Genomic DNA, 13,057 nt, shown 5'->3' with positions numbered 1-13,057 from the left:
CAGGCATCCCTGTGTATCATTCAACAATCAGATAATTTTTTATATAATTGGTTGTATATGTAGTTGCAAATTTCTATTGCATCTGCTTGCAAAAATGCAGAAAGCATGTGAAGATATATATCTTGACCTATTGTAAATACTGTTTGAAATTATGTCCAGAATTTGATAGTTGCAGTCAGAAATTTATATCACTGCCATTATTGTTTGTATATATGCAGAGTTTGAATAAGTAAAAATAAATATTTTATTTCTCTGAAATTTGTGATGGTTTTTTTTGTTGTTTTTTTACAATAATGACATGCATACCCATTATGAAATTGTGCCATTATATTTATTACAAATGAAATGTTGGGTCTTGAACGACATCCTATCAATGATCTATAGGGGGTATCTCACACACATTAAGTCAGTTTCACAAATTTCATTTGCTCTATCCCAGGGGCGTAGCCAGAAATTTCGTTCGGGGGGGGGGGACCACTTTCATTTTGGGGGGGGGACCAAAGTGACAGAACAATGGATTTGGCCATCTTTTTCCCTTTTTTCGGTCATTTTCTCACATTTCGGGGGGGGGGGGAACCAGACCCCCAAGTCCCCCCTCTCGCTACGCCCTTGCTCTGTCCAATAATATACACCCAACCTTTAAAGGCAATTGTACACATCGTCTCGGTAAATTTTTGAATTTAGACATTTTTTTCAACATTAAGTTCCCTGATGTGAATACATTGAATCACCAATCTTTTAAAAATTTAAACCAAGTAAATACTTTACTGGTCCACTCTCTAATTTTTTTGGGTTATATATACATAGTACCTCTTTAATTCTTTTGATTTCAACTTTTGCATCATTTTCACTCACTCACGCACACAGTTTTACCGAACATTATATTATCATCAACATATACAATCAAAATTATAATCAATAAATAAACACAATTACACCATTTACATTTATAATATCCCAAATTTAATAATATTTTGTCTGATTCAAAGTTCCATTGATGCCCATTCAGGTGTGAACCCTATATAGCCTTCTTCAATAGACAAGCATAACTTTCATACCTCTCAGAAATATAACCAAAGTGTTGGCTCGTATATACAGATTCCTTAAGATTACCATTCAAGTAAGCTGCTTTTAAATCAATTTGAAAATGATACCAATTCAATAAGCTAACTAACATAACAAACAAAAAGTTTATATCAAAATTTACAACTGGCGAAAAAACAGAAACCTTGAGCCGCTGATCATGATTTGAATCTCTTGGTATTATTTTTGTCATCTCGTTTGATGGTGTATATCTACCAGCAGCAAAACATTTTTTCATTTGGAGGTGGTTCAACAAGATCCAAAATTAGCTGATCATTCAGTCTCAGTTTCATCAGCCATAACTTAATCCCATTTTAACTTGAACTTCGAATTTTGTACTTCCTCAAATTTTTCCGGAATTTCAACACTGTAAGCTTCATACTGAAAAATATCCGCAAAATCTGCACTTTCATCAGGTTCAACTTCTGCACTTGCAGTTTTCACAACTGGTTTGAAAGCAAAGGTTTGGATCAAATTTCAAATTATTTTTATCATAATTTTTTTGATATTGTTAAAACCTCTAAGTCTTTCTGATCAGTTAGATGAAGGAAAATAATACACATCTACACGTGAACTTACAGTTCCGGGTTTTTCTTCACTTGTCTGATATATCAATAAATTCTTCTCAGAATCTTCAAATTGTTTGACATTTTTATCCAGTTCATAAGATCTTATTGAAACTTATTTTCATGACCAAACAATGAAATAACACCAATTTTTGATTCATCAACTTTCACATGAATATTTACTTTCAAGATCTTTAACAGGCAATTAGAAATCACCAAACCTGATTTCTGTAAGCTTTTCGAACATGCACTAAAGCCAAATATTGCTTGAAATAAGAGGCGTCAACATGGTGAAAACATTGAGGAGATCTGAAGGTTATGAGTCTACCTGTATATACGGGACTTGAGCCCATGTGCAGAAGTGCATTGCAATATATATATTCATTAATTATTGTGAGGGGGGCCCAGTCCCCTCACAAAATTCATTGGAGAGTTCAAATAGCCTCAGCCTTCCAGATTTTGGCACGTATGTTTGATATATTCAAACAATTCATCTTTGCTTTTCAAGATAAATGCATAAACTTTTCTTGAATAGTCATCATTTTTTTGGTTGACAGAAAATATTTACCACCATTGAATGATTTCCTGAGTGCAAGCCCCTATAAATCCATGTGGATTTTTTCAAGAACATATTTTGTATTTCTTGCATACGCATAATGTTTAGTCAGACATACTTGTTCAGATTTTGCAACATTACAGGTTATGCAATTAGCGTTTTTAAATTGCACATTTTTTAGACCTTTTATGCTATTATTTAGACTAATATGTTTAATTACAGGAACATTTATGTGACAAAACCTCTTATGCACACAATCTGAATCCAAACTATGTGCTTCAACATTATTCCTCTCATTAAATTCAGGATAGTCATATAATGCACAGCAAACCTTTGAGAAGCAAGGAAGAAAAACAGTGAAAAAAATATTTATTTGTGTCTTCAATAACAAAATCAATATTACCTATCCCAAAGATCTTGGATGTATGGTCCTTGTCATCTACTAGTGCTTACGATGATTGTTCTCCAAAGTTCTTGAACCATGATTGCTGATTACAGAAGAGTGAAGTCGCTGCTGTGTCGATTAAGAATTATTCCATCTTTCTGGCCAATGCGAAGGCTTGATCTTGATTACACTATCACAAAACATAGTCTCTGTAGTCCCCTGATGATCACGGTTACCTTCTTTCTTTTTGAAGTATCGATTCACCGAGTGATCCTCCATCATTTCCAGTTTCTTGAAGACAGGATTCTAATCGGAAGGTTGTCATCTTTATGTCATCTGTATCACTTTAAGCTTTATTGAATGCCTCCATAACAGCTTCAAATAAATGAGTTGAAAAGTATTACTCTACAGGAGAAAAGTCTTTGCTTTTTTGATGGACCTGTTTGTCATATTGGTAGCATTTATACATAGTGTTTTGTTTTGGCAAACCGCACACGTCCTTGCATCGCAGACACAATATAATGGCCATCAGATGACCCAACATCTTTTTTTCAGTTGAAAACGTGGACCTGGATGTATAATTAACCCCTCCTTAGATCGCAAAAGGTTCATTGTCACTTCTCTTTGGAATTCCAAATAAGAAATAAGATCAGCTTGTCGCAACTCTGAATGAATTATCCAACGTGCTTAATGATCATATGGTAAATCTTTCCCAATGGAATCCAAAGCTGAGGTTTCGATCGGATTCTAGAAAGAATTTTTTTTTATCCCATATAATAAATTTTTTTCGGATTGCTCAAAACTGTCTTGCTTTTTCTTGAAACTTGAGTGTTGCACTTACGTTTTGCTCCTTTTTTCTGTCCTACATCTTTTGAAGAACATGTTTCAGGAGTTTTCTAACAACCCATCCTCGTTGTTGCAAAATTATCTAGCATTTCACATACATCAGTTGAAGCTGTTGATACTAGATGATTTTCAATAATATCATCTTCATCCACGATGTTCCCATTTTCATAAGCACGTAATTGGAATATATCTACATCCTCTAATTAGGAATCTGAAAGAGTTTCTAAATATCTTACAGCTTCTTCTAATGTGAGATATCTTTTTGATATGGTTACACTCAGCTGAACACAACAAGACTATCTAAGATTGTCGAACTCTGTTTGATTAGTCTGCAGTTTGCTAAAATATACATTTCTAAGAATGCAAGAATAAAAAAGTACTCATCCAATATAAACAATCCACCTCAGAAAGCACATTCCTCTGTGTCATATTACCCAGAATTACCCCCTATATACATGTCAAACGATGACAACACCCTGGAGTTCGAACGGGGAAATCGAAGCAGTGCACTGCATATTAGATATCCCTAGAATCCTGCTCTCTTGAAAGGCGCGTAGGTCTTTAACGTTTAACAGTACAAAGAAACTAATTGATTTACTTTGATTGATACATTAAGTGGTAGAAACACACAAAATAATTTTTAGTTTCCTTCAAAATTGAAATTTTGGCAAATTTTAATCGAAATGGGGGGAAAAATACCTAAAAAATGTCAAATTTCAAAATTCTGCCAAAAATTTTTATATCGACCTGAAGTTTCCTAATTTATTTCAACAAATACTTTGAACTCTGCTCTATACACGGTAAAAAACTCGAAATGTTTGAATCAATTTTTATCTGATATTTTTTTAAATAAAAACTATGTTCCATGGCCTTTAAACGGTTAAGTTTGTTTTTTTTAATCAAACCCAAACTTTCAGGATCTAAAGTCACATGCTTCTCTGTTTCTTGAATTCCTCACTGTTGAATATCCCTGCTTCATTAAATTAAATTCTGAAATATTTTTAAAAGAGCAGTAATAATTAAAAAATGATCTGGTTAAGAGGAGATAATAGTCATCCTGAGGATTCATTACTCTGGAGGTATTTTCCACTTGTCCAAATTAGCAATTTTTGGGAACGTAAAACTACAGAATAACTTGAATTATCATTAAATACAAATATCAATAACATTATTGTATATTAATATCACTTTATACAAGGCAATCTGTCATGAACAGCAACAGAATGCATAATGCCTTCACCTGGCTGGCGATTTTGACAGGCTAACTTGTGGGGGGGGGGGGGGGGGGAGCTTATGAGCATCTTGAAAATAAAGCTAAGGCTTATTTTCTTGTTAGGCCTTATTTTTGGAAAAAAACTATCCTTTTTGTTCTGTTTCAATTTAAGGTGTTCGTTACCAATGTTCAATTCAAGAATCTCACAAAGTTATTTTCTTTTCGTTATGAGATAATGCTATTTTTGTCTCTTGATATTTCCGTTGTGAAAGTCGGATGTACCTGTATAAAACTCATAAAAATGTAATGCAAACATGTAAATATTTTTTGAATGAAAATTCAGTTTACATAACATTGGTTTACTTTCTCACAGAGGCTTGAATTTATTTATACAAGGATTTGTGTGTGTGTGGAAAATTATTATGTATTATAAATAAGCATTAATTTCTTTGGATATGTTTATCATATATTAAATATCTAAGTTCTTGGTTACATTTTCTCTTTGCGGTTTCTTGTAATATTTTAATATGTGAATCTTGCACCTAAATGATTACATAAAAAAAAGATAGAAGAATTATAAAAAGTGTGATTATGATTCCAAGAAATTATTTATAATCACATTTGTTCCTAAAAAAACATTTAAAAATATTTCAAAGTATACATATTCTAAACACTGCACTATGCAGCAATTTTTGGAATACATAAACTAACCTTAAAATCGAATTTTAACCTGAAAGCAACACATTTTCTTCGAAAACAAACAATTTTACCCCAAAAAAACTCATTTTCCCCAAAAAACCCAGCCGGGGAGGGGGGGGGGGGAGAATGGGTATCTACCCAGGGAGCAAATTTGACAACCCTGGTTTACAGATACGCCTTGTATAGAAATCTAACAGTAGGCCTATCCTATTCATGTGAATGGAAATTCGAGTTCAGGTACCAGATTAGTTAGGTGCAGCTCTAGGGCTGTGTGACCCACACAGGAAGCCAAATCAGGGGTTAACAGAAATAATTGTAGAAAAATTAAAAAAAAATAATTCTTTTTTGCCCATAAAATTCAAACTGTGAACGTATTAGATGGAATGATTTGCAGAAAAAACTAATTTGTTATGCATTTCATCTAGATGGGAACACAACTGCGAGTTTTGGGGTCATTTCACTGATGCAGCTAATATGCAGGTGTATTGCAACGATGTCTTGCACAGGTAAGAATTTTTTCACTGGCTGCCCCGAAACTTAAGGTGAGGAAACCTGCACCTTATAGTAAGGATGCTCTTGTATAGTATCAAAAATATTAATTTACACAGTTCAGACAGACGTAAGGGTTTGAGGCAGTGCTGTCTTAATGCATGGGCCCCTCAGAAAAATGTGTGAGTAGTAGTTGAATTTTTCGAGAATTTTCCAGGTAGGAACCTCAGAAAAATCACTTGGCCCGGGGGCCCATGATGCTCTTAAGACAACCCTGTCTGAGGCAACCTCTATGAAGGTAGGACATGGTCTAGAGCAGTGGTTCTAAACCTTTGGGAGACTGCGGCCTGGTAAACTTCTTATTTTTAGTGGAAAGCCTATATACACAACTGATGAGAAATGAATAAGGTAAAATGAAATGGTGAATCACTCACTGCTCAGTTTGACTAATGTCAGGGCACAGCGGTTGAGAAACACTGGTCTAGAGAACTATCTAGAATTATTTTTCCCTGCTAAACTAAACCCCAACTCTGGCCATATCACTATATTGCAATTTACTGCCATTAATGAGTTGGGTTGGAAATGAAGGAGCCATCTATCGGTGGTTGACGCAAGCTCGTTATAGGAAAATATCTTATCTATATTCTTCCCTAGGTTTGAACCTGGGATCCTGACTGCAACCTTCACAGTGGTATACGAACATCTTACCACCACACCACTCTCAATATAACATGATGAGAGAAACTCACTTTTTTGCATATTATGTTTTACTTTTAAACATCAATTTATTACAATTAAAACAAAATATAAATTATAATTTGCAATTTTGAATTTTTTGACATACAAAAAAGTCTCGAACCAATATATAATTTTATGGTCCATTTTATCTAAATTATTGTTTGCCTGTGTTAAATTTACTAAGTGAAATAAAGCTGTTTATTCCAAAATACATGTGATAGAACATCAGGGTTTAGGTTTTTGACCTCAGAAACTCAGTATTAAAAACAGTAAAAAACTTACTGTCAATGTCGCCAAATAGACTGATAGATATGATACATAACAAAAAACTTACTTTTATGCAGATTAAAGTGTTTTATATTTTAAATTAGAATTATTGAGTATAAATATCTCTCTATATTTGATACTTGAAATTTTTCTATCTACCCAAAATTTTATCCCATATTAAAAATTCTTGAGAAGCACCGGCCAATATACTAATTAAACTCATTTATTCTCACCTTAAAATTTCTTGGCTTAGGTTGTATAAATCCAGCATTTTAAAAAGTATTATTATTAGGCCTACTTATTTCAATCAAAGCAGAGCTGGCAAGACTTGATACCCAAGGTATTATTCCCCACACATTTAGATACTCCTTCAATAATGCATTATATAAATTCTAGTAAATATACCATATCAGTCAAACTTAGTCATAATTACTTTTGCACTAAGAATAAGTTACAGGAGTTTCTTAAGCATCGTATACAATCTGCACTGCCAAACTACAGGACATTTCAGTCCTACAATTTTGTATTTTCATTGCTAGATATATGCACAATAAGGGTACCTTTCTAAGTATCAATAATTACCTAAATAATATAATAATAGAAATCAACATTATATATATGGCTTAAAAGAACTTTTTAAACACCTGTTATAAAAAGAGAACAGCATACGATATATATTAATACACATATACATGCAGTTGAAGAAATTTTGGAAGGTCGAGAATCATCTTGAATTGAAGAATATCAAATAGTTCCAGACCTGCCAACCTCTGAAGAAGAAAAATCCTACTCTATCCATAAAAAGCGTAACACAGCCTGTTTTCCAATTTACGGGAGAGGGTACTCCACACTAAAAATTGATTAGGAAGTTATATAATTACAATCATAAAAAGTAATTGCTGCATGAGAAAAGAAGGTATGGTTTAATTTAAAAAAAGAAAACATCTCAGGAAGAGAACAGCTCACAGTAATGAAAAAATTGATTGCTTGTGCCCCTACCGTAATGTTTTATCTAAAATGAAATATGATTTTGCTCACTCGGACACAGTTCCCTAATCATGAGTAAACATCAAAAACAAAAATTCATTAGATGGATGCAGAGGGCTTGAAAATCAACACACAGATATTCATAACTCAAAATTAGACATTCTAGTCACCTGAATGATCAATATTAATAGAACTATATCAAGTGAAATTATTTTTTGTCGAAAATTTCCAAAAATCCTGAAAATTCCCAACAATGAATAACAATTAAAAAGTAATTTCATAAATTTCAGACAAAAAAATTTTGATGATACTCAAATATCAGAAAATAATGGTCTATTATTGCAAATCTATCAAAAGTGAGTGAATTATGAACTCAATTTTTGGTACAAGTTTATTTATAAAATTCGGCTTGAAGTAAAAAAAAATGCTTTATAAAGCATAAAGGCTTAGGATGGCATGCAAATTTCGGAAAAATATCCATAAAAAAAATGCTGAATGATTGAGGTGCCACTTACGGCTGTATATTCACTGACAGAGTTAAACTGCAATCACAGGTTAAAGGATTAGAGATCAAACCAGGTTGGTTAAATTTGGGATTTTAACAAATCTGTGTCAATCTCTTATCCTTTAACCTACAATTGTAGTTAAACTGTAGTGTATACGGCCGTTAGTGTACTGCATAATACAGTCAGAGGCGGCTCGAGACATCATTTCAGCGCATAAGTCATATCAGTAAAACTACTGTGAAAACTCTCTCAGCTGTGTTCTTTTTTCTCACCGCGAGGGAATTTTTGGGCTACTGGTTCCATGGAGAGCTGACGACCAACAAACTATGGATTTCTAATGCCAACCAGTTTGTGACATAGGCAGGAAAACGTCAATAAAAGCGATTGAAGAGGAGAACAATGACCTTAATCCCTAGGTTGTGGGAATAGCTGGAGAAAAAAAAAATTCGTTTTTCTTCAGTTGCCTTTGTGAAAGATAGATGGTACTCAAAACTCATACATTGCAAATACAGTGGGAAACTTAGGCTAACGAAGACAATTCATTCCGGAATCATATTCGTTAGCTTAACTTTGTAAGACTGTATCTAAGACACTTTCTGAAACGGAATCAAAAATAGTCTCTTCATTGATTAATGCTGTTATGTGTGTGTGCACCTTTGTAAAATAGAAACCTGTCTAAAATTGATACTTCAGTCTCTTGACAGTCCATTTCGTACAGATTTTCTTGTATAATACAATAAAAAAAAAAATGATACAAACAAGAAATTTGGGTTCGAGCCCACAAAAGAGTGATCAGGGATAGGTAAGAACTCTATCAACTCTCTACAATGTACAATCATCCCACATAGTACAAGCAAACCTGTTAGAAAATAGAGAAATAATAAAAGAATAAAAAAAAACTACAATATATATGCATACGCCATCAACACGTCATTTAAGAACTATGTGTTAAAAAATGTCTTTTAAAAAAAAAATACATGATCATCCTGAGATGATGAAGCCTGCTGCTATACTCATCATCCCTGAATGATATGTGAGCATCTTAAAGGTTAAGTTACAGCACGCAGATGGAAAAACACTCACTTTTCAAGGCTTCTGTAACATTTTTCGTTATCAGTAGACACACTGACATTAATTTCGAGAATTTTGTGTTGCCCTTAGGTTTCAAAATTTAATAATATATAAAATGTTTTAGGCACAAATTCCTTTCAGTTGCCATGGCGACCTGGGATTTGTCAAGGCGTACTTACTTATCGAGAGTCTACTATAATAAAAAAGTTTGCAAAGACAACTTTTTCTCATAATGAAATAATTATATCACCAATTAAAGTAAACACAATAGCTTTAATTCAGAATGTGAAACTCTGAAGCGGATCACAGTAAAATCATGAAATATTCATAGCTAAAATATAAATAGATCATGAATGCACGCTAAAAAAATGTACTCAAACATATAAAACATAACATTAGAAAACTTACAAGGCACAAATGACTAATATAACAATTTTAAAACAGTCAGTTCAGATCAACTTACTGTAATTTCCGAAAGATGAGCTGTGACCTTTGTGGTTCTTTCTCTCCGGAATCAAATAGATATGTGAAATTTCTTATTCACTAAACAATAACCGAAATGAATGAAAATGGTCACAATCAATAAAATTAGCAACAATTTCATTGTAATTACTCTATGTAATAGTTGTGGACATGCACCTCCTCTTTTACTGGAAAAAGGTACCGGGGGAATATGTGTGATGGATAATCAGAAATAAAGGAGAGAAGCTTCAAGGAAGAGCTTGGAAGAACAAAATTTTCTCATTACACTCTTCCACAAACTTTACACAGTATTCAAATTTCAGCATTGTTTGCAATGAGACAAAGTTGTGCCGAAACCGTTGAGACTACGAGAAAAATGTTAGAATCATTTTGCCATCAAACAAGGATGTGGTGGATGCCTTATTTTTATATCTAACCAGTGATACAATTAAATTTTCAATAGAAACATTGCTGAATTATTTTTGCCTAAAAGTTACTATGCGTTTTACTTCCCAAATTAAGAATTTGATTTCAAGACACATACAAAACCCCCATTTGTCAGTCAATCTTTAGAGTATGGCTAATTGAAACAGCTATCTTCCGGAAATTATAAGACTATTTAGTCACTCACTATGGCTCTTTACACTTTTAAACACAACATCTTGATTGTTTTCATTTCAAGTCTTAACAAGTCTATTGGTCAAGGCACTATGGTAAAGTTTCCCAATGTTTCATTGGCGACATTTTCTTGATCGGCACACATCTGCCAAGTGAAAAATTCTGTAAATCGAACACACAAAGTATACCATGTTAAATCACAGAGATCATTATATTACACTCATATATACTTCATATAAAAGTTTATAATTCTTCAAAAAATGCCACCCTTGTTTTTGTTGAGCCAGATTTTGTTCTTCGAAGAGTAGAATATTTGTTTTCACCTCTCATGGCATTTTCATCGTAGATTTTGTCCATGGATGTCAAATTATCTTCTACTTTGAGAACTTCAATTTCAGATTTTAGTTCTAGTAGTTGCTCCTGTAAATGCTTACTTTTTTCCAAGTACTCCACCCGTTCTTTTTCTATTTCTAAGGCTAGTTTTTCCATTTCTTGGTCAGTGATTAAGTCATACGTTACAGCATTACAATTGACATTCATATCTTGATTGAGATTCATTTCATTGACTTGTCGAGGCAAAACATTGATAATATCAGGCGAAGCATCCATCACTTGTCCTTTGTTGCATGTACTTCTAAAAATACCCACCAACTTTTCTTTGGCATCTCGTTCTGCAAGTTGAGCTTTTAAAAGTTCTTCTTTCAATCTTTCAGCTTCTTTGGCTCTACGTTCAGATTCAGCAACCATTCTTGTAACCAATAACTCTGCTTCATGAGCTTTACGTTCCATCATTATTTTTTCCTCTTCGATTTTAATAGCGCTCAGTTTAACCCTTTGTATTTCTGCTTCAGCTTCGGATGCTTTTTGTGTCAATAACATGGCTTCTTCCTCGGCAACTCTAGCTTTTTCTGCAAGTAACTCTGCAGTTTCTTCTGATCGTCTCAATGCTTCCAAGGCACATCGGGCTTCTTCCTGATACTGAAACATGCGTTGCTCAAGTTCATTTCTCTCACGTTCAATTTCTTCTCTCAGCTGTTTTTCTCGAGCTAATTTGTTTCGTTCAATTTGTCTACGAACTTTCTCTTCCCTTGCTTGAACTTTCATCTCTTGCACTTCCATGGAATCTGGTTTACGTCTTCTCATAAAAAGATCATGGTTTCCAATACATAAATCTAGAATGAGTTTATTAATTCGTATTTTCATAGAATAAAACTGAAACGAAGGAGAATTCTTATCAACTAATTTTATGGTGAATTTCTTGTTGTCAAATGATATGTTCCTTATTTCACTCCAAGGGAAACTGATTTTTGGTGAAAGCTTGTTATTCAACTCATAAATGTTGAGTCCTACTGCTGTTACACCAAGCCACAACTCACTCTCTTTCTTGTTACTTATCGGAAAATAATTCACACCATACATGTCTAAATCTTGGGCGATTTTCAAGTATTCCATTTCAGCTTCATCTTTAGTCATGCCACGATGGTCAGCATACCAAATTTTAATCCTATCTTCCCACATCCCACTAGTCATCTGATATCTGTCTATGACTCTCTGCGGCAACAGATCTTCATTAGCTAACATTCCTGGTTTGTACGAAGCTTCGTCATAATCACCATGCTTTGCTTGAACAGCATACGAAGCCAGTAAAACAGAAGCTTCGGGTGGACAGTATATATCCATGTTTAACACAGCTTGTTTCACTTGTAAAAAGAAAAGGTGCTGTGTGATTTCTTGCACCAGTTCTTCTGCAATGTCCTCGGGATAAAATTTGGCTACTAATAAGAATGGCACTGGTGATTTTTTAGGGATATCTTGATCACGAACCTTTTTATCTAGTTTTAACCATGCAACAAAGCCTTCAGATCCAACATAACGCAATCCAAAATAGTAAATTTCTCGTAAACCAATAGTTCTACATACTAAATCGAAAAGATCTCGGCCAGTTGCTTTTAGGTCTAGATCGAATTCCAATTCAGCGTCCATAGTGGCCACTCGGACAGGGAATACTTTCCCGGAGGGTTTTTTATTCTTTTTAAATGGCATTTTCCACAAATTATTGAATGTTCATGTGACATAGATAGATCATGTCAATATTTAACTTTAATTTACTTCAAGTTCCAATGTCCTCCATTCTGTGATCAGTTCATAAAAATCAACGTCTCATTACTTAAGATACTTTCGATAAACAGCAGCGAGTTATAATGGTAAATGTAACTTTAGAGTCGTAATAAACAACAAACTCGCTTTTTATGTAGTTTATACATAATTGCACTTCATGTGAGGAATATTTGCAATACTCGTGCTCGATTATCCTGACATGTGGAATGCGCGCAAGTCTGGGAAATCTATTCGGACCATATTTTATAGAAATAGATATAAACAAATTAACCACATTTCTTCGATAAAAATATGTGAAAAGATTCCAAATATGGGACATTGCCAACAAGATGCCAAAGCCCAGCAGAGTTATCATCTATAGCCAAAGCTGCATTAAGAGATTGATCTTTCAAACGGCTTTGTCTATAGCTAAAATCACTGAAAACTCACCGATGAGGGAAAATGAGCCTCAAA

The 13,057-nt window shown here is 33.7% G+C and overlaps 1 protein-coding gene across 1 annotated transcript; it reads right to left on the bottom strand.

Annotated features, from left to right (window-relative positions):
- Positions 1 to 9,659: 9,659 nt before the first annotated feature.
- On the bottom strand, positions 9,660 to 12,762 carry LOC149072393 (merlin-like). Its single transcript, XM_089246487.1, has one exon. The coding sequence runs from the start codon at positions 12,527 to 12,529 to the stop codon at positions 10,730 to 10,732; it is 1,800 nt and encodes a 599-aa protein (XP_089102613.1). The 5' UTR covers positions 12,530 to 12,762; the 3' UTR covers positions 9,660 to 10,729.
- Positions 12,763 to 13,057: the final 295 nt, after the last annotated feature.

The sequence above is a fragment of the Pholcus phalangioides genome, unplaced genomic scaffold, assembly GCF_987345545.1.
Source record: "Pholcus phalangioides strain wild (caught in Gottingen) unplaced genomic scaffold, Ppha-v1.0 ptg000017l_1, whole genome shotgun sequence".
Lineage (NCBI taxonomy): Eukaryota > Metazoa > Arthropoda > Arachnida > Araneae > Pholcidae > Pholcus > Pholcus phalangioides.
The sequence above is the reverse complement of the archived record's forward strand: the minus strand, read 5'-3'. Positions and strand labels throughout refer to the sequence as shown.

Coding starts and splice junctions, on each gene's coding strand:
- LOC149072393 (XM_089246487.1), bottom strand. CDS start 12,529: ATGCCATTTAAAAAGAATAAAAAACCCTCCGGGAAAGTATTCCCTGTC.